The sequence below is a fragment of the Homarus americanus genome, unplaced genomic scaffold, assembly GCF_018991925.1.
Source record: "Homarus americanus isolate GMGI-L3 unplaced genomic scaffold, GMGI_Hamer_2.0 scaffold32063, whole genome shotgun sequence".
In the NCBI taxonomy this organism is placed as follows: domain Eukaryota; kingdom Metazoa; phylum Arthropoda; class Malacostraca; order Decapoda; family Nephropidae; genus Homarus; species Homarus americanus.
Window position 1 is genome coordinate 970,737 of NW_024753223.1, and position 21,431 is coordinate 992,167.

Genomic DNA, 21,431 nt, shown 5'->3' on the forward strand with positions numbered 1-21,431 from the left:
GTAAGGGCGTGATGAAAACAACTTAAGTTATCATGTAACGTTATTCAGCTTGATTTTTTGTATTAGATGATTAGGTCTTGACGAGATTGACGAGATTTATAGAAAATCCCAAATCCGTACTTGGTTAAAATCACCATGTGTGTGTGTGTGTGTGTGTGTGTGTGTGTGTCCTCGGCTCCGTGCCCGTGACCCGTGGCTGCCTCCTCGTCCCTCACCCTCTCCCACGCCCTTGACAAACTGTTTCTCCCACACATTTCTCTCTCGTGCTGTGCTTTACCCGTGTGTATTCTTTCTTTCTTCCATCACATCCCTGCACCTCCCATCACACCCCTGCACATCTCATCTCCGTTATACCATAGTCGTTCACCTCCTTCGTGTGACTCCCACCCTGCTTCTGGCGACACCAACCTGTGATCAGATTCCACTGTGAGGTCATCTGGACTAACGCGGAGTATTTCCTCATTGTCACCGACTGTGTATATGTGTGTGGGGAGGGGTGGGTGGGTGGTGTAGGTGAGGCAGTGTGGGGAGGGTGGGTGGGTGGGTGGGTGGGTGAGATAGTGTGAGGGTGGTGATGAAGAGAACATACAGTATCTCGGTCAAGGGGAACTCCTCCACACCTACACTATCATCACCATCTCTTACACAGGCGTTTCACCGTGCACACCTCCAGGCCCACGTTACTTATGAGTTATATGAGTTTACGTTATTTCACCGCGCAATAAAACCACGTACAGTAATGTGTGTGGGTGTGTGTGTGTAAAATAATACAGCCATAGTAGAAAATGCACACATATATGTATTAACACAGAAACATGGGGGAGAGGGTCATTTAACAAGGAATTTCAATGTAATTACAATACAAAGGTAAGATTGGCAAGGGGTGAGCACAAGTTTTCTACGATTTGATGATTTTTACAATGGTTGGGATGGGGCTGTCCGTTTAACTATCTGCGCGTAGTGGTGCTCACCGTTTAACGATCTGTGCGTAGTGGTGCTCAAACTATAAGAAGAACAATTATCGTCGAGTCATTTGAAGAGTGTAAATTTCCACCCGGATTTGGTGTTGAGTAGAGAGGCGTCTAGAGAATGGGGTTCAGTGTGCCCTATGGAATGAAAGAAAACGTGAGTGGGTGTGCGGGAGGATCTATTATATTTTATTTGTTCAAGTGTTTATAGTGGTCGACGACTCTCAAGGTAGTCTCTGCTGGTCATAAGTTAACATGTATTTCTTTAATCCCAGAATGTCTTTGATTGTGTGAGGTGTAAAGGTGTTCCTTGGTCATGTAAATATTGAACAGATGTGGTGACCAGTGTGAAGCTGCACAGTACTAGGCTGATACTACAAGTTGTCCCCTTTGAAACGGTTAATTTCTCCATCTTGCACTATTTTAGTATTTCTCAACAGGTTGATAACGAGGCTGTGAGCTATAATTCACTGGGGAATACGTTACAAGGTCTGAAAGTTCTATAAACGCTCGCGCACGTTTATCTTCGTCTGTGTCTGTCTGCGCGAGAGCGCGTGCGCGGCTGCATATATTTTAATATACGTGGTCGTTTGTGTTTCTGTTTGTGTATGCATATGTACTGCACAGTATATGGCAATACAGAAGTATACATGCTTGTAGACTGTGGTGTGTGGTCTTAAATTAAGGAAGGAGGATGAACGTGAGGGATATAGAGGGTATACTGTATAGAAGAGATCTAGGTTGGCAAGGCGTGTGTGAGGGAGGGAGGGGCGGATCAGGTGTGGGGCAGGCAGGTAGGTTAGCCAGGCCCCCCCGCCGCCTGCCCTGCCACAACACATGCCCACCATTTACTCATTCATTCACTTTACCTCAGTCCCAGCTCGGCTCTAAAATTATTTCGCCAGCGGTGTTGCATCTGTAGGGTGTTGTGCGTAGGTGTTAGTGTGTGGTGCGTGTCAAGTGACAAAACTGGTTTGGTGATGGGTTGGTGGTTGGCACAGTTCCGCGGTGTGGGGAGGGAGGGAGGTGTGTGTGTGCGCGGTAGTGGTGTGGCGCTGGTCAAGTGCGGTGTGTGTAGTGTTGAGCACCTCGCTTGCACCTCATCCTCACAAGTGCCCAGCTATTGTGAGTGTCCCTCATCCTCACAGGGAAGGAACTGTGTTATTGTGGAGTGTGAGGAGAGTGAGGGGTGAGGTAGAACCACCAACACGACGTGCTGGTAAACGGGCATCACGCAGCCTCAAGCTGTAGGTACCCAGCGTATCATTGGGTGTGTTTACCTGGTGCTGGGTAGTGGTAATGGCACTCCCAATTGTGGCTAGCGACTTGCTGTTTAAAGCATCAGGCGCTCGTCACCACCAGTGAAATGTTGGGCTAACGGCACACCATACAGCTGGTTTAACCTCGTGCAGTGTGCCCCGCTCTCCTCACTGCTGTCTCTCTTAACCCTCACTGCACCATTACCAGAGTGTCGGTATACAGTGATGGTGTGAGTGTAGGGAAGAGTGGGACATGTGAGTACAGACAGGTGTGTGGTGATCACAATGCCGCTCTTGACGAGGCTCAAGTCGCCCACCAGGTCGTCCAGCAAGAACAGGTCGACCGACGGTGTTAAGAGGTACGCCCGCCACTCATCCCACCACGTATTACCACCACGTATCACCACCACGTATCACTACCACGTATCACCACCACGTATCACCACCACGTATCACCACCTCTCTCCTCTAACATGTACTGTCCAGGCCTGGAAACAACCACTATTTAACCCTGGCTGGTTTTGGGTTCATTTGCATTTAATGTACTTCCCAGGGTTCATCCATGCCCCCAGTACCTCCCAGGGTTCATCCATGCCCCCAGTACCTCCCAGGGTTCATCCATGCCCCCAGTACCTCCCAGGGTTCATCCATGCCCCCAGTGCCTCCCAGAGCTCATCCATGCCCCCAGTACCTCCCAGGGTTCATCCATGCCCCCAGTACCTCCCAGGGTTCATCCATGCCCCCAGTACCTCCCAGGGTTCATCCATGCCCCCAGTACCTCCCAGGGTTCATCCATGCCCCCAGTGCCTCCCAGAGCTCATCCATGCCCCCAGTACTCCAAACCTCCTTCGTATCCACAGTCTTCCCGGTATATCCCCAGTCTTCCCGATATATCCACAATCCCCCTGCTATACCACAGTCTTTCCGGTATAACCCCAGTCTTCCCGGTTGAGTCATTAGCTTCTCCTCTTACCGGGTTCCCTCACCTCCTTCCTGCTAGAAATAAACTCGCCCTCTCGGATCTTCCTTTGTGACTCCCTCGTGTTTCACTCTCGGTCTGCATGACGTGAGCTCCCTTCCCCTTACTGTGAGAGTGCCAGAGAGAGAGAGAGGGTGGGTGATGTGGGAGAAGGAGGGTGGGTGGTTGTGGGGAGAGGGAAGGTGGGTGGTGTGGGAAAGGAGATAGGGAAGGTGGATGGTGTGGGTGAGGAATGAACAGAGGGAGAGATGAAATGGACTAGAAGGAAGGATAGTTTGGTGTGGGAGAGGGTGGACAGGTATGAGGGACAGGTAAGTATGGCGGTCACACCTGGCCCTCACACTAGGCAAATACACAACCCTTCCCTCCCCTCATTCCCCCCTCACTCCCCTTCCCTCCTGCCTCCCTCAGTCCCCTTCCCTCCTGCCTCCCTCAGTCCCCTTCCCTCCTGCCTCCCTCACTCCTCATAAGCTAACAGACACTTTCAGATATTCCTAAGTTATATTTCTAGTACGGGATAACGCTACTACGGTCTGGGAACATTAACGCCTCAGTGGGTTTCCTGTCAATTAACTAATGACGAGGTTGACAGCGTTTTAGACTCCATCACCTTCCAACACTCTCTCATACTTTTTCCTCCAAATTTAAGATGCACCTCTTGTAGTTTTTGTAGTTGGTGTAGAAATGAATAAGGTTTGTGTGTGGTGGTGAAAGACGTTAGTTAAGACGACAACTCTTCAGGCTGCAGCATAAGGACTACCACGTTGTCAAGAGATTCTTACGCTGCATAATTATTTTTTGTTTATTGTTGACAGGAGATAAACAAGGGCGCATGCTTTAGTTACCCTTCACTCAACTGGTGAACATAATCTGCCGGTATCAGGAGTGTGTGTGTGTGTGTGTGTGTGTGTGTGTGTGTGTGTGTGTGTGTGTGTGTGTGTGTGTGTGTGTGTGTGTGTGTGTGTGTGTGTGTGTGTGTGTGTGTGTGTGTGTGTGTGTGTGTGTGTGTGTGTGTGTGTGTGTGTGTGTGTGTGTGTGTGTGTGTGTGTGTGTGTGTGTGTGTGTGTGTGTGTGTGTGTGTGTGTGTGTGTGTGTGTGTGTGTGTGTGTGTGTGTGTGTGTGTGTGTGTGTGTGTGTGTGTGTGTGTGTGTGTGTGTGTGTGTGTGTGTGTGTGTGTGTGTGTGTGTGTGTGTGTGTGTGTGTGTGTGTGTGTGTGTGTGTGTGTGTGTGTGTGTGTGTGTGTGTGTGTGTGTGTGTGTGTGTGTGTGTGTGTGTGGGGGTTTAAGAGGGTCAAGCACTCCAGGTTACGTCACGCTATATTTATGTCGTTTACTTCTTTCTGTGAGTTACTTTAGATCCTCCTTCATTAATTTAACCTGTGGAGTCAGTCTCGTTAGAATGGTGACTCGTGCTGTGGTTGAGGAGTCAGAAGGTAGAGGTCAGGTTGGGATGAGCTCTGTGTGTGTGTGTTTATAATGTTGAGTGTATATATCCGGGTAGAGTTAAGGAGGTGACTCCAACCAGCATCTCCGTGTTGGGGGGTGATATTAGGGAGTCATGGTTGTGTGGGGAGGGGATGCTCTCTCTCTCTCTCTCTCTCTCTCTCTCTCTCTCTCTCTCTCTCTCTCTCTCTCTCTCTCTCTCTCTCTCTCTCTCTCTCTCTCTCTCTCTCTCTCTCTCTCTCTCTCTCTCTCTCTCTCTCTCTCTCTCTCTCTCTCTCTCTCTCTCTCTCTCTCTCTCTCTCTCTCTCTCTCTCTCTCTCTCTCTCTCTCTCTCTCTCTCTCTCTCTCTCTCTCTCTCTCTCTCTCTCTCTCTCTCTCTCTCTCTCTCTCTCTCTCTCTCTCTCTCTCTCTCTCTCTCTCTCTCTCTCTCTCTCTCTCTCTCTCTCTCTCTCTCTCTCTCTCTCTCTCTCTCTCTCTCTCTCTCTCTCTCTCTCTCTCTCTCTCTCTCTCTCTCTCTCTCTCTCTCTCTCTCTCTCTCTCTCTCTCTCTCTCTCTCTCTCTCTCTCTCTCTCTCTCTCTCTCTCTCTCTCTCTCTCTCTCTCTCTCTCTCTCTCTCTCTCTCTCTCTCTCTCTCTCTCTCTCTGTCCTCTCTCTCTCTCTCTCTCTCTCTCTCTCTCTCTCTCTCTCTCTCTCTCTCTCTCTCTCTCTCTCTCTCTCTCTCTCTCTCTCTCTCTCTCTCTCTCTCTCTCTCTCTCTCTCTCTCTCTCTCTCTCTCTCTCTCTCTCTCTCTCTCTCTCTCTCTCTCTCTCTCCTCTCTCTCTCATTGCCATCACCAACCACCCTTCCCCGAGCTACCACCATCATGTTGCTCGTCCTCCAGTTCGACGGTGTGGTGGTCTGGGTGTGGCAGCTGGGTACCAGAATAGGCTGCCGCACATATAAATATTTAGCTTGATAGGACGTGGTTTGTTTGGGGTGTCGGGAGGAGGGGTTTGTCGTCACCGTTCTATAATTGGAGGTTTGCCTGCATGTCCCACCCATATGTACTACACCTAGCACCTACTGTGTGTGTGTGTATGTGTCTTCACCTGTGTACTACACCCTGTATTTCCTCTGTGTGTGTGTGTGTGCCCTCGCGTGCGCCTCACCCTTGTATGCTACACCCAATATACCTCTTATATTTTGTACCACATAGGCAGAAAGTCAGGAGTTAGTCAGACACAGACAGGTGTTGCCGACAGCTTATCTAACACAGGTTGGACGTGATTCTCATATTGATTTGGCGCCTGGTATGGAAGGTGGTGGTGGGGAGGGGGTGGGTAAAGTATAGCGAGAACACGTGGTCGACCGTGTGACGAGGGTTGATGCTGCTTTGTTCAGTAAGACTCTTGAGTTAAGGGATAAAGCAATTCACATAATGTATTTCCTCTTTTTTTGCCATTTCTTTCTGTTTCCTCGTTTCTTTCTTTCTTGTTCATATTTAGGAACACGTAATTGAATAGGTTCTTTCTTTTACTGAGGTTTTTCTCACCTTGAAATATTATATGACTTCGGTAATGTAACAGGAGATAACTGAAGCGCCTCGTTATGAGGTCTGGTCCGGAGGTACTTCAGTTCTATTAATAATGCGGATAGTGTAACAAAAAATTCATTTGGTTATTGTTTTAACATGTTACAGCGTAAAGCCCCAGAGAGCAATTAGATTGTGGTGTATTGTGAGCGTTCCAGTGTGTGTGTGTGTGTGTGTGTGTTGTAGTCAGCCCCAGGTTGTGCCACACAGACCTCTCCCTTCCTTCTCCATGCTGCCGAGGATTTTGATGCTGCACTTGTTTATCATCCTGCTGTTGTTGTTACTACTGCTGCTGCCCGTGCTGTCTGCTCCTTGGTTTTGTTTTGAGAGGAAAATAGATGTTTTAAGGATGACTACGATGGCTGTATATTAATTTTCATTTGAATAAAAAATACAGAACACACACACACACACACACACACACACACACCATCAACCTCACTTTCGCTCTGTCCATCACTTCTCTTTCTATGGTAAGAGGACTGGTGTTGACTGTGCCGCTGCTGCCTTAGTTACTGGTAAGGCCACCACGAGGTGTCTCTCAAGGTGCCGGTCATTAGAGCTGCACTGTGTCCTCGATGGTCTCTATGTGCCGGGGCTCCGCCTCATAGTTTACTTCCATAACATATTGTGTCTTAAAACTCTCACACTGTCTACTTACCTGAGTTTGCAAATCATTTTTAATGTTTTTCTTTATTTTCTTGGTATAACAGTTGTTTATAATCAAGTAATGACAATTATACAAGATGTTAACTATGTATGGTGCGGTGCGTTAATGTGGGGGAGTTGGGTGTTAGTGGCTTGTTGGGTCGTGGGTGATCAACGTTAAGTATGGAGGCGCACCGTGGCCCCGGCCACTCTCCAAGACTCTTAGTGCTCCACATCACCGCACCTTCTTAGCCACCACGCCTTCTTACCTACCTCTCCTGCCTGCGTACTTACCCACCGCTGCTCTCTACATCATATATGAGCAGAGGAAGACTGACGGAGGAACAAGTGTGAAGGCAGAGTTGTTGTATTCCAACGACACACAGCTCACACTAAACCATGTTCCGAGAACTGCGGCGGAAATCACTGCAGCTGGAGCGAGGCGCCCTGGAGAAGTTCAGGTCAGAACGGCGCGGCTCCCTGTCAGACAAGACGGAGAAGCAACCATCAGTGAACAGCCACCACCAAGCTGGCCACCATCATCACCACCACCATGACAAACCCGAGCGTAGAGGATCCCTGGTCGTGAGGTGAAGTCTCCCCTCATGCACTTGGTGTTGTTGTTATATTATCATAGTTACACCCACTCTCTCTCATTGAAGGAAAGGAATTTAGTTAATAAGAACATGACAAAATAAATAATGAGGCTAACGTACTGATTAAAAAAAAAGAATCTGAGCAGCACACACATTGTCCATCACCTGTGATGTGTTGTGTCTCTAAGGAGAGTATATTTGTACTATTATATTTCATCATTGCTGTTCATACCAGGTCACTGTAACCCGCATATATTGAGCGGCGAATACAACCTGAAAACCGTCTGTCATGTTACTCATTTGATTTTTTTTTCTTAGCACCTCAACTTACGCTCAAGATTCAAACTTAATACACCTTTTCACATATCCGTTGAGACATTATTACATAACTATTTGACAAATTTCATAACCAAATAACAACACATATCGAATGACAATCTCAAATAACTGTTGGTGGTACGTCATTCTCCAATTGTTACATTCTCAAACTATACTATATGTAGACTGTCGGTTTATTGTTCACGTCTGTCAACTTCATAACTTATGTCAATCACTTCCGTCAGCATGAACGAACAGTTATTTTAGATTGTCATTCGATATGTGTTCTGTCATTCGGTTATGAAATTTGTCAAATAGTTATGTAACAATGTCTCAACTGATATGTGAAAAGGTGTATTTTGCCAAAATACCAGTCAACTCTGGCATATATATATATATATATATATATATATATATATATATATATATATATATATATATATATATATATATATATATATATATATATATATATATATATACTTAGGAAAAAGATACCGTACTCAGCGTGTGAACATGGGGTGAAAGTGATGTATCTGTGACCAGTAAACACGTTTCGGCCTCGAGAACCTAGACTGCTGCCAATCAAGTCCTGTACAAGATCATCTGTTTTACCAAAGAGTGACGCCCGTATTATTAAACATCTTCCCTTGAAGAGGGTCGTCGTGTTTCAACCCGAGTTTTAAACTAAACGAGTCCTGAGGGACACCGCAGTACAGTACTTAACGGGGTGGTGAGGCGGTAAGATTAACTAGTTCCAATAAAATTAATTTATAATATTGGAATTAGTTAATTTTACCGCCACCACCCCGTTAAGTACTGTACTGCGGTGTCCCTCAGGACTCGTTTAGTTTAAAACTCGGGTTGAAACACGACGACCCTCTTCAAGGGAAGGTGTTGTTTAATAATTCGGGCGTGTGTGTCTTTGAGGAAATCGTTTTATATCAACATGTGACCTGTTGAGTGTCTTACGTGTGACAGTGATTGTGTCATTACCAACAGCCTGAATCAGTTTGCTGCTGTTTGAAGGCTTCCAAACTTACACCCCCGCGGTTTTCTCACGTGAGTCACACTAAATGCCTTCAGACGCGAAGTTTATGTATCAACCTTGCAGTATTTTGTATGTTTTGTTGTTCACGGGCGATGGTGTTGGCTCACTCCTGACCTGCCAAAACAAGAGTAATTACGTCAAAACACGATACAGTGTTATTGACATATTTGTTGGGATGGCGGGCGGCCTCGGCTCATTGTATTGACGGCACCTGACAATACAATACAATCCGCTCTTCCTACTTGCTGACTGACGTAGGTCCTGCTATTCTCGGCGTCATGTTTCAGTTTAAGATGGTTTATTTTGCCTGCCACTACTACAGGAGGCCAGAGTTTATTGATCAGAGTTAAGAGAGGATAAATATATTGGACAAGGTAAGGGGAGAGGTACTGTAGGTAGGGGGCACACCTGCACTGCTAGTCAACCAAGTGGCTCCCCGACACACACACACACACACACACACACACACACGAGAGTTTATTAAAAATTATTTCACTTAGACTCTGACTTGAGGAACGTGTACGGCAGTGTCTTTTAAGTACTGTTATCTTGATGTAATTTTGGTCGAGGGTTAGGTTAGGATACGTTGAAATTACTTCTCTTTTTCTAAATTGTAAGAGGAATTGTTATGTAAGGATTGCTTAAGAAAAAGTTGGTCATACGTCCGCCAGTACTGATCAGCTGTTACGACTTGGACACTGACAGTTTGACCTAAACTGCGGTACAGCATTGAGACGTGGTTGTGGTTGATGGTATGGGCTAAGAAAGTTTAATCTTTGTTGTGAGGGTAGATAACATTACGATAACTGTACATTAAAGGCTCATTATATTAGGGATGAGGGGATAACAAATAATAATGGGTAAAGTTAAGGGTAGGAGAGCTTGGGAAGGCAGAGACTGGGTTGGATGAATGAAATTTAAAACTTTTGGTCCCCCCAGAGATATACAAAATACTGTATTGTAGTATTGGTTCTAACAGCACGAGAACGTTTAAGGTGGAGGACTGTGGTCGCCAAGCCTGAGATGATTGGTTGATATTAGAACCTTAATGGCGTGGTATATAGGAGTATAAACGAAAGCATGCTGTAACATTAAGCATTTTTTCTTTTTCTAGTAAAACGTATGATTACTTTTATGTAGGAAACGAAACGCACAGAAAATGAGACAAGATCCCCGACATGTGTACAGAAATCGAGAGTAATAATGCCAAAAATCTGTATAGAAACCGAGAGTAATAATGCCAAAAATATGTATAGAAACCGAGAGTAATAATGCCAAAAATATGTATAGAAACCGAGAGTCATAATGCCCCAAATCTATATAGAAAACTACGTCCTAAAGCCCCTTACGTCGGGTGCTGCCTCAGTGACAAAAAAATTCACTGATTGTTTTCGGCTTGACGCTGTCCTGCCAAAATCAATACGTTTACTCGCTAGGAAATTTATTTACGATTAAGCATATTACGTTGTCCTGTCCTCTTGAAGGGTAAAACTGTGTATGGTGGAGATGATCAAGCGAGTTTTATCTATTAAATATTTAAGTATTCTGTTAGTGATCAAACGTAGCCAAAATAACCTAGCCCATCCAAAGTAAAACAAGGTAACATTTTCTAGCTAACCTATCCCAACCTAACTAAACTAGCCTTATTCATTTAGGTTAACCAACGCCAAAGATGGTATGGTGGAATTCTCGAACCATGTTAAAATTCGTGTACTGTACAACTAGTGTAGTTATGTACTGTACTGATGTTTTATTAGTGTACAGTATATTCGGGTATGGTGTTCAGGGTTAATGGTAAAGAGACCTTAACGGCACTGACCTGAGCATAAAGGCTTCATGAACGTCTCTACTCGTTTTTGTCAATTTGTGTTGCTTATTATTTGTGCGCATTTGTTTATCTAGATGAAGTGGAAGTAAAGAAAACTTAATTATTATTTTTTTATTAATATTATCATTATTGGCATTGTTATTATTACGTCTTTGGTTACTTGTGGGAGGAAAGGTGGCACATTGTTATTGCTTCACCATAACTGAGTGATTGTTATTATTACGTCTTTGGTTACTTGTGGGAGGAAAGGTGGTACATTGTTATTGCTTCACCATAACTGAGTGAGTGTGGAGGCGACGTTGGTAAAATGAGTCGTAAAGGGCATCATCTCGGCGAAGTCCTGCTGAGCTGCCATATTCAGGTAGGTGAAGGTTTACGTCACGTTGACGTCATTCAACACTCTGCCTCTCATTGGTCTAGACTTACTCTGTATCCCGTTGTTGTCATTAATGGAGTTTAGCTTCTTTACATAATATATATAATTTGACTGCACAAAGCCTGGTGTAGTCTTCAGTAGAAGCTACCACTCGTCTCCAGCTTTAAATATATATATTGAACCGTTTCACACACCCGCTGCTTGTGTGTGTACAGTTGTTAAAGTCGTAATTCTGGCTACACGAGTCAGTATTTGTGGGATATGCTCTTGGTGGGTAGTGTAGGTGTGGTGATAATTGATAAACCGAGATAGGTCGAGGTGAAGTCGGGCAATACCTTCCAATTTAAAACTAAAAATTTATACGATACACCAGAAAGTATACAAATCCAAGATATTTTTTTATTACACTTCCTTTCACTAAGTCAATCGCTTCATAACAGTTGATGATAATGAAGGTCAACTCACTGCAGCCTGATCATCATCCCAGTCCTCACAGACACAAGTTTCTCGAGAGATCGACCCTAATCTAACCCCTACTTAATTCTCAACAATATATTCGTCCCAGTCTCCATCCATCAAAGAGCAACGCCGTTTTTGTCCTCCCTGGTACTGTCGCTCCCCTAACTTTGGTAATCCAGCTCTCCCTGACGCCTTAACTTTTATCACAAGATATAATATCCTTCAGTATGCCTTAAATTGTCACCCTTTGTAATCCCAATACTGTACCCTTACTAAATCTCAGACACAAACACAGGTGGACATATTCTTAGTGACTTCACCCAATTTATCCTAAACGTGTTCTTGTCATCTTGATTTATTTACACCTTCTTGGAAATTGGAAATTACAGTAGTTAATATCAAGCTTCGGTCCAAGAAAAGTGTAATCCATTCTATTCTTCTGGCTGTGAACCCATAGTCGGGACCAGATCCATCTCAAGTCCTGGATGCTTTCACAAACAAATTCTCTCTGATGTCCAATGTAGTTTCTCGAATGGGTTACTTATTTATCTTTTTTTTATTAATGGGACAACACCTACTTGTACCTCACCTGGTCCATTTTAGTAAAAAAAAATGATGTAAGAAATACACCTGGCTGAAACTGTTGTAATTTACAGCTTTCCTAAAAGGGTATATTGACAATGGTTCTATTGGTAACAAGTTCCCTTTACAAACATCCCACAATAGTACATATGGAGTACTGTTGCTGCCCAAATTCTTTCAACACTTGACAATATCTGCTATCAACTGTTTATGCAATTCTGATCATTCTGTTGCGAGCCACTAAATAAACTGCTTCAGCACGGTCAGGATGGGGGAGTGCAGCAGTAGTAGTGCGGTTAAACACTAGCTCTGTAATTTTTTTTACATCTTTAGTCAGCTCTTTGTTTTTTTTCGTGAAGTAACTACAATAGAAATAATTCTTTGAACTACTGGCCCTGCCCGCTCTCACCACTTCTAACTGCACCCCAAGATGACACATTCCAAGTGGATCACTGAACATTATTGTGTTACCTGCGACCTTAACTTAGATAAACCTGTTTGTGAGGAACGCCTCATTACGCTTGTACTGTTGTAGCACGTAACCTTGCTGTGTAGGCTCTAAATAGATACCGGAAACTTTTTTTTTGTGGAAACTTGTCTCATTGGTTCGCAAATCTGCTAATCGGACCCCGTCGTTCACTTCTACCTTTAGATATCCGTTGAGTATAATTTTATGACGTGTGGCCAGTTAAATTCAGTAACCTTGGGACGCTCGCTTCGCAACTCAGCGATGGACCAGTTATATCCCTCGACACTAAAGCATAATGTTGTGTGTCAGTACAGCGATGTTGACCTCTGGTATACTGTGCATTACAACAGTCGACTAGTGTCTCTCAAGCACCCAACATTTTACAGGAAATTTACAGTGAGTGGGGGTAGATGGGAGCAAACCCAACCCAAGCTATTGGAAAATAACAATAATATATTAAAAGTTACGGTAATAAATTAATAGCAGTAATAAAGATAATAATAATTTTTCACTCGAGTTTTTTCCACTGTAATGCTGTCAGCCATTATTCATTCTTTTTGCTGGAACAGATGTGTTCCTCTCGTGTTATGTGCTGCATTCTGTTACTATTATTATTATTATTATTATTATTATTATTATTATTATTATTATGCAAATATTAAACATCAGTGGGAGGTTTATGATATATGTTGTGTGTGTGAGTTGTGGAGGTTGAGGGTGGGGGGTCGGTGTTAGGGAAAGTTGAGATAACGTGAGGGAAGGGGTGGGGTGTGATGGGTAGGGGTGAGGGTGTGATGGGAAGGATGGGGTGTGATGGGAAGGGGTGAGGTGTGACGGAAGGGGTTAGGGTGTGATGGGAAGGGGTGAGGGTGTGATGGAAGAATGAGGGTGTGAAGGGGTGGGGTGTGATGGGAAGAGGTGAGGTGTGATGGAAGAGGTGAGGGTGTGATGGGAAGAGGAGGGTGTGATGGGAAGGGGTGGGGGTGTGATGGGAAGGGTGGGGTGTGATGGGAAGAGGTGAGGGTGTGATGGGAAGGGGTGGGGGTGTTAAAGGTGAGGGGGTGTCCAGCCTGCGGACATCTCGTGCTGTGGTATTTATAGGGCGTGAGTTGGTTGGCTCACCCACCAGACACTGCTCACCACCACCACACCCACCCACCCACCATCACCCACCATCACCCACCCACCATCACCCACCCACCACTACTCACCACCGCCCACGCACTGCTCACCACCACCACCCACCTGCACCACCACCGCCCACCACCACCGCCCACCACCACCGCCCACCACCACCACCCACCGCCCACCCGCACCGCCCACCACCCACCACCACACCGCCCACCACCCACCCCCACCACCCCACACCACCCACCACCCACCCACCCACCCACCCACCCATACTGCTCACCACTATCACCCACCCTCTACCCACTCACTGCCCACCACCATCACCCACCACCTCACCATTATAATCCCTGTTCCCACCACCCCCCCACCCCTCACCGCCCACCACCTTTCACCCTCACCGCCCACCACCTTTCCTCTCACCGCCCACCATCACTCACCCTCACCGCCCACCTCACCGCCCCACCATCACCACCCTCACCGCCCACCACCACCGTCACCGCCCACCATCACCGCCCACCACCACCCTCAACCGCCCACCACCACCCTCACCGCCCACCATCACTCACCCTCACCGCCCACCATCACCGCCCACCACCACCCTCACCATTATAATCCCTGTTCCCACCACCACCCAATACCTTCACTGTCCATCACCACAAATATAATTGACTTGAGAAATTTCTGTCAATTGATAGTTTTCTTGACAGCTTATTCCCACATAGGCCATTCTTGAGGTAACTGCATATCGGCTGTGAAAAGTTTTGGTGTTGTGTCGGGGCGAGGGGCGTGGGGCGTTCTAATGTACTTATATTTCCATTTCATCATTTTGGTCATTATTTGTCAACTTCCATTGGTTCTTCTTCACTGAGTTACACTATCACCATTACTGTTCACCACCAATACTACTGCTCACTACCAGCACACCCACCAACCACCATCATTACTACCAGCACACCCACCAACCACCATCACCCACCACTACACGTACAGGTATTGCTCTACTCAGTAAGGCTTCCAAACATTATTATACATCTGTTTGACAATATTTATGGGGTCATCACTGTTTCATAATGCTAACTCCTTTGTAATAGTCCAGAAATTTTAGAGTCGAATCCTCGAGTATCATACAAGATGCTTATTTTATCACCACATGGTATACTGTACTTGCTTCAACCAATTACTACTTGCCGATAATTTTTGATCAGTTCATAATACAAGGATTTTTTTCTAGATATAATTTTTAATGGTACTTTAATCAGTAATCAAAGAAAACACAAATGTGTCCTAATTGTTATTAAAAAAAACCCGACAATTTTGTTTTGAAGGCATTGCTTGTTTTATTATTATTTCATGATGAAACACCATTTGGACAGTTTAATATACATTGGTGTGTCTTTGTTCTTTAATATATTTTATTCCTTGATTGAATTATGAGAAAAATATACACAAAATTTTTGATGGGAGCATCGAGTGTCTAATTATGATATACATGTACTGTATCATTATACTGTATTCAGATGAGATACTTGAAGTACATTACAATACTGTACTGTACATTATCTCACCTTGAAGTAAGAGTGAAATATTGTGTTATGTATGATGTAATTTCACTTCTAGTGAGGTGAATTTCAATATAGAAAAAATGAAGCAACACAGTGCATAGATTTGTACTTAGGATTTGTGGAACTACAGTACAGTACTGTACATGGAGATTGGTAGTTTGAAACATGGAGCTAAAAGCAAAATTCTGTTATTATTAATGGTGCAGTATTTCAGTCTCATTGCCACAATATTCCAATACTGTACCGTACTGTATCACAATATTAACCACCTCATTTTGTACCTAGGATGCTCTTAATAATTCAGTTCTGTTCTTTTACAGATGGTTCCGTCATATTCAAGAAGCCCAAGAAGCTTATACAGCCAGAGATGGTCGCAACCGTCGATCACATCCCCAGACTCCTCTACAAGACCCTGACGACCAACCTTCATCCACTACTGACCCCCTCAGAGAGTATGTATTGTACCATCTTATGACTTGTGAACTGTTTAAAGAACATAAGAATTTTTACCCCAAGGATTATTTCTTTCACTGTTTTTATGTTTCCTAGATATTTTCTTTTAAAGGTTATAAAATACAGTAGGATTAAAATCAATCTTCATTAAAAATGATTATTGTTTAATTTACTTAGAATATTCAAGATCAATAAGAAAATCGTGAAAATAACAATGTAATCCTTTTATAATGTAGCATCATACAGGTACCCTACCTTGTATTTCTTATTCATCCTTAAATTGGTAAGGCACTCTGTCAGGATTTTTATTTCCAAACACTTAACTCAGATTTCCAAGCATTGATGGGTGTTAGTTTCCAAGCCAGAACACGGGGCTTCAGTGCACCAATCAACGTGGTATTACATGTTTACCATTACATTGCCCCTTGGGAGAGGAATGTCCCTATTAATTTCAGGATTACTGGAACAGAAGTCGAGTCATTTTGTTAAAACTAGAGTTATAATTACTTCCCATTCATAAATCATCAATATGTTGCTTAAGTACCTTGCAGACATGTATGCCAGGGAGGGGTGGGGTGGGGTGAAGAAGATCCCTCCTCCCCATTTAGGGGTACTGTACAAAGAGGGTGAAACTAGTGTTTACGGCTTGGCTACATTAGTGCAGACCCCACTTGAATTTAAGCCTGACAAAGTCTTTATGCCTTGTGTACTTACAGCATATGAGCAGCACTGATCAAATTAACATCAATCACCCCATGAACTGCCATCTAGCTTCAGCCTTCCCAAAACACAATGCAGAAATACTTCTAATCTAACAATAAGACATAGGATAGGGAATCTTAGTATGGATAATTTAGCCTGAAAAATCCTTAGACTACATTGCACTTCTAATGTTTTCATCTGTAGTTATTTATATTACTCATCTCCTTATACACTACATTATAGTTCATTCATCTTGCCTTATTTACCTATTTCTTGTGAGTTGAATACAGTACAGTAATAGTGTTTTGTTTTCATCCATTAGTGTAGATTCCTAAAGCAGTTCACCTTGTTAATTTGCAAATCCAAGACAAAAAAATTCCATCTCTGTTCACTTGGTTTCATATAGACATCCAGGTATCCAAAAATATTACTGGCAGAATAAGGAAGGACATTACAATATTATGACACCTCTGCTTTTTTTTTTATTGTATTATTTATTCTAAGAATTGTTCATTTGATATTAACATCTCCTGTTGTTTTCAGTGTGGATGATAATGTGGATGTTGATGGTGGAGACCCAGCAGATGGCACAAATGATAATTCTGTTGACAGTAAAACCCATCAAGGTGCCTCCAAATCTGCAGAGCAGATTTGTAAATCTGAAGAGCCATCCTCCACTCCCACAACAACTCCAGCAGCACAACCTCCAGCCTCACCAGACACTCTGACAAAGAAAACAGGTAAGTGGGTGTATGTGTAGAGGCTGCCACAAGTTCCCTTGTGGTGTTTTTGTTTTTGGCATCTTTTTCCTCTTCAATTTAGAAGTGAATCTTTCTGATTATTTTCATCAAACTGGGTGCAGTTGGTAATGGGTTTAATTGCTCTGCTTGGAAGTATAATTCTAGTACTCAGTGTCATGAAAGCAAGAAAATACTCTTTAATTCTTCACTTAGATTAGTACTGTACAGTAGATGAAATCTCTCCTTTTCATAATACAGTATATCTAGTGTTCCATTGTTGCATGGGGTGGCACCCTTCATCACAAAGAAAGGGGGGATATGCTAGTCTTGGGTTCATTAGGGTACTAAAGTGATGAGGCCTGCACACAGAATAGCAGGAACAGTTCAGCCCGGTGGGCTGCAACACCTCCTGAAATTCTAGAGCTCTCCATGCTACTGAGGATGCTCATTTTTCTAATTTTTAATATCATATTCCTATACTTGTATTGAGAAGTATACAAACCACTTCACTATGTAATGCATTGATAATTTGGCACTATGAACTGACCACTTCCATAAGCTGCTGTAAGTAATGCACTTAGCTCTTAAAACATGACTATACCCTTGGCTTGCTGCATGGCAGGGGTTAAAGTGTGTATTTAGCCTCTTCACAATGGGGTTCCTAAAGCTTGCACAAATGCACTCTTTAAGAAAATATCCCACCCACATTTCACCACTAGTGCCCTTCCTCCACATGTAGCTCAGTTCAAGTTGATATTTTATCACTGCCTTCTTAATATGTTATTTCTTAAATTCCATTTTTTAGACCAGAGTTCCCCAGCAATATTATCTAAACTTCTCCCTGATAATTAAAAAATGCTTTGCCACAGACCACAAACAAAATCCTAAGGCCTTTTAGTTTTATTGGGATACTTGCATGGTAGTGTTTATAATGGTATTTTTTCCCTTATGCAATCATACCCTCAATAATGAACATATGTCAAGTGAATCATTATGAAGGCAGTGAGTAGGTAGAGGTGGTGGTGCAAGTGGTGATGGTGAGTGGTGCTGAATGGTGATGGTTGTTGTTGGGTAATGACAGCAGAGGCGGGCGGGGCAAGCAGCAGCAGTAGCGGCCCAGGTGGCCCCTCCCCCTCGGCCGGCCGGAGCCCCGCCTCTGGCCGCCGTCTACAGGAGGTCCAGATCATCCAGATCGTGGAGGGCCCGACGCTCATCCAGCCTTCCGAGGTGAAGGTCTCTCAGGGAGTGGTCCTCTCTGCAGAGCCTGTCCTCACTCCCATAGGTAAACCCTCCTTGTTACTCTATATCTTCAGTGTTTTGGGGATGCTCAGAAACAACTAAGATTTATGGAGATGTGAGATTAGTGTTCTTGTGATCTTAGTGATATTGACTTGTGTATATTTGAGAAGAGCTACTTGTAGTTTTATTAAAGCAATGTTTTGTAGTTCTTAGCTTTCTGCCATTTTTGTAGACTGTTGGAGGGGGTGCCCAAGAACCACACACCATTAGTTTGTTGCACATTATTTCACCAGAAGCAGCCTTTAATAATGGAAACCTTTAAATACTACATATGGGTTACATATTTTTCATTAATAATCCAAATTGCTGCATCAATTTCCAATATGTAAAAGGATGCTTCATAATAAGGTTGTCTTGCTATTAATGTGTATTCTTACTTATTCTTAAGCTAACACGCATGACATGGAGGCAACCCTCCCTTTTTTATTTTTGCATCTTGGCCTGTATCAGCAGCGTAATATTCTTTGACTAACAATTGTTCTAGAACCTGTTTAACTTATGATGTATTTACAGGTCAGTTTGAGTATTATTATAAATGTTCTAGACTGTATTTTTACCTTATTGTTATATTTTTTCTTTCTCAACATTGACAATTCTCACTGTGTGTGTGTGGTGAAATGAGCAGAACTCAACAAGCACATGGAGTTTCCTAAATAGAGGTATCTCTCAGGTATGGTGTGAGGAGCCTCATTTTACCGTCTAAATGGAAAGGAATTTGTTTTTTCACTAACGTAAATTAGTTACAGTAGTGCATATAATATTTTATGGGAGTTCAGGAATGATACTAAAGAATATAATTTAGTAATGCATCATCATTTAATTTATTATTATCAATATATCCTGGACTTCCATTTGATTAACTTAAAATGAAAAAAATGTATATGTACAAATATGTTGACCTGTGTTGGTGTAGTAGATTAGACAACATGTCATTATAACTGTAGTTGAAATTAACATGAAAAATACATTAGGTATTTTACTTATTTTCTTCATTCTTGATACCGTGAGTTCTCCCTTAACTGGACTAACTGGTGTGTACAGATTGACTTATTAATAGAGAATGTAATGTTAAATTTATCTTAACCAGACAGTATTCTTTGTAAACAAGATATGTTCCGGTCAAAATCGGAACATTTATTTCGCCCAGCAGCCTTGACTAGCCAGGATAATAGCCAGTCAAATGTTTTTTAATGTCCGTGTGCCAGACAGACAAGTAGATAATGGTTGTGATTTCCATGAGCACAGCCATTGTAGAGCAAGAGGTCAGTAGTGAGAATGTTATGAAGGACACTACTCTCACCTTGTTGGGTATTGACCCCTGAACAACCTAGGGATGAAAATTAATACCTAGGTCAAAATCGTTGAACTCGAAGCCAGAGGAAACAGTAGTTCACTAGCTGAACAAGGGAAGGGAAAGCACCATATCAGTGGACATAAGTGTCTTAAGTAAAACTGTGAACTTGATACATTGATACATTTCTAAAAGTTGACTGATTTATGATGATATAAAATACATGATGCATATAGTACTGTATAGATAAAAAATTGTAAAGCATTGGTATTTATATATAACATTATGATTTTGTGGTATTTAGATATCATATGATGTTATGAGTCACATGAATAACTTGTATGGAGTTCATTTGTGAAATTATGGGCGGGAGAGGAGGAGGGTTGCTCCTCCTCCCACTCTGGCTGGGTGAGAGAGGGTGATGCACCGTACAAAGTAGTCTGTGACGACGTTATACCGAATTGGCAGGAGGCTGTCCGAATCATGAGTATCTAAAGAGTAGCGACTTTATAACAAAACAACTCTGTCAGGGGCAATGTTAAACGAGGATTTACTGTATCAGGGCAAGTAAAACAAATATTAGAACAAGTACAGTAAAACAAATATTAGGGCAAGTAATACAAATATCAGGACAAGTAAAACACATATCAGGGCAAGTAAAACACATATCAGGGCAAGTAAAACACATATCAGGGCAAGTAAAACAAATATCACACATATCAGGGCAAGTAAAACACATATCAGGGCAAGTAAAACAAATATCAGGGCAAGTAAAACAAATGTGATATAGCATTTGTGTTGGCCCTGAAGAGGGCAACTAAAATAAGAATTGGCCCTCGAAAGGTTTTGAGTTTGACACCACTGGTTTAGATCACTATTAGGAATAACAGTGTTATACCTAAGCTTGTGATCTCAGCAGTATGTCTAGGAAGTCATGTGACTAGCCAATCAGTGTCCATGCTGCAAACCTTCAGAATACTCACTTGCCATTATCAAAATCCCCAATAAATTCACATCTAGCTGAGATTTCTGGTTAAAAGAAGACATGTTAGTGGAGAATTCACTGTATATTAAATAGTCAAAACTGGTAACAGAAAGCATTATTTATTGGCAGATTAATTGTTCTTTATGGTAGTATGAATTACGGTATCACCCTGAGCAAGGTACAGTATATAATGTCACCAGGAAAACATACAGTATGTAGCTACTGTAATGCCATGTGAGTTTTTTGTTTTTTCTCATCAGTGGCTTTATACCACATAGTAATTATACCCCAGCTTAGATGTTTGTTGCCACATATTCTCCATTTCAGATCATTCTTACAGTTGTTATACAAAGTGTTCAAAGTGTCTGAATCCTGAGTGAAATCAGTACTCAAAATAGTTCTGGACATATTGTTAGAACGATGCTACAAATACTCGCCATGTACCCATAACACAGCATTCATTTTTCCAACAATATATCAATTAATATACTGATGTTTATACAGTATTTCTCTCTGGGTTGAGATTTTTCAGACATCATATACTGTACTGTACTTTATTTCTGTATAGTGTCCTGCATCCAAGCTTTTTGTACTCATTTTACCTTGTATTACATAACGTTATAGAGAAATGCTTTTAGTTTTATATGTCATCTATTTCACTTGTCTCAGATATAGCAGATGGACCTGGTCAAATTTTTTCTTGATAAACAAAGGATGTAGTTA

The 21,431-nt window shown here is 42.8% G+C and overlaps 1 protein-coding gene across 1 annotated transcript in view; it reads left to right on the top strand.

Annotated features, from left to right (window-relative positions):
* Nucleotides 1–21,431, top strand: part of LOC121855301 — a 238,763-nt gene that overhangs the window by 208,570 nt on the left and 8,762 nt on the right. The window contains exons 14-16 of the mRNA XM_042350179.1: nucleotides 15,559–15,690; nucleotides 16,937–17,133; nucleotides 18,215–18,415. Coding sequence (XP_042206113.1) covers nucleotides 15,559–15,690; nucleotides 16,937–17,133; nucleotides 18,215–18,415 — 530 coding nt within the window. The remainder of the gene's footprint in view (nucleotides 1–15,558; nucleotides 15,691–16,936; nucleotides 17,134–18,214; nucleotides 18,416–21,431) is intronic.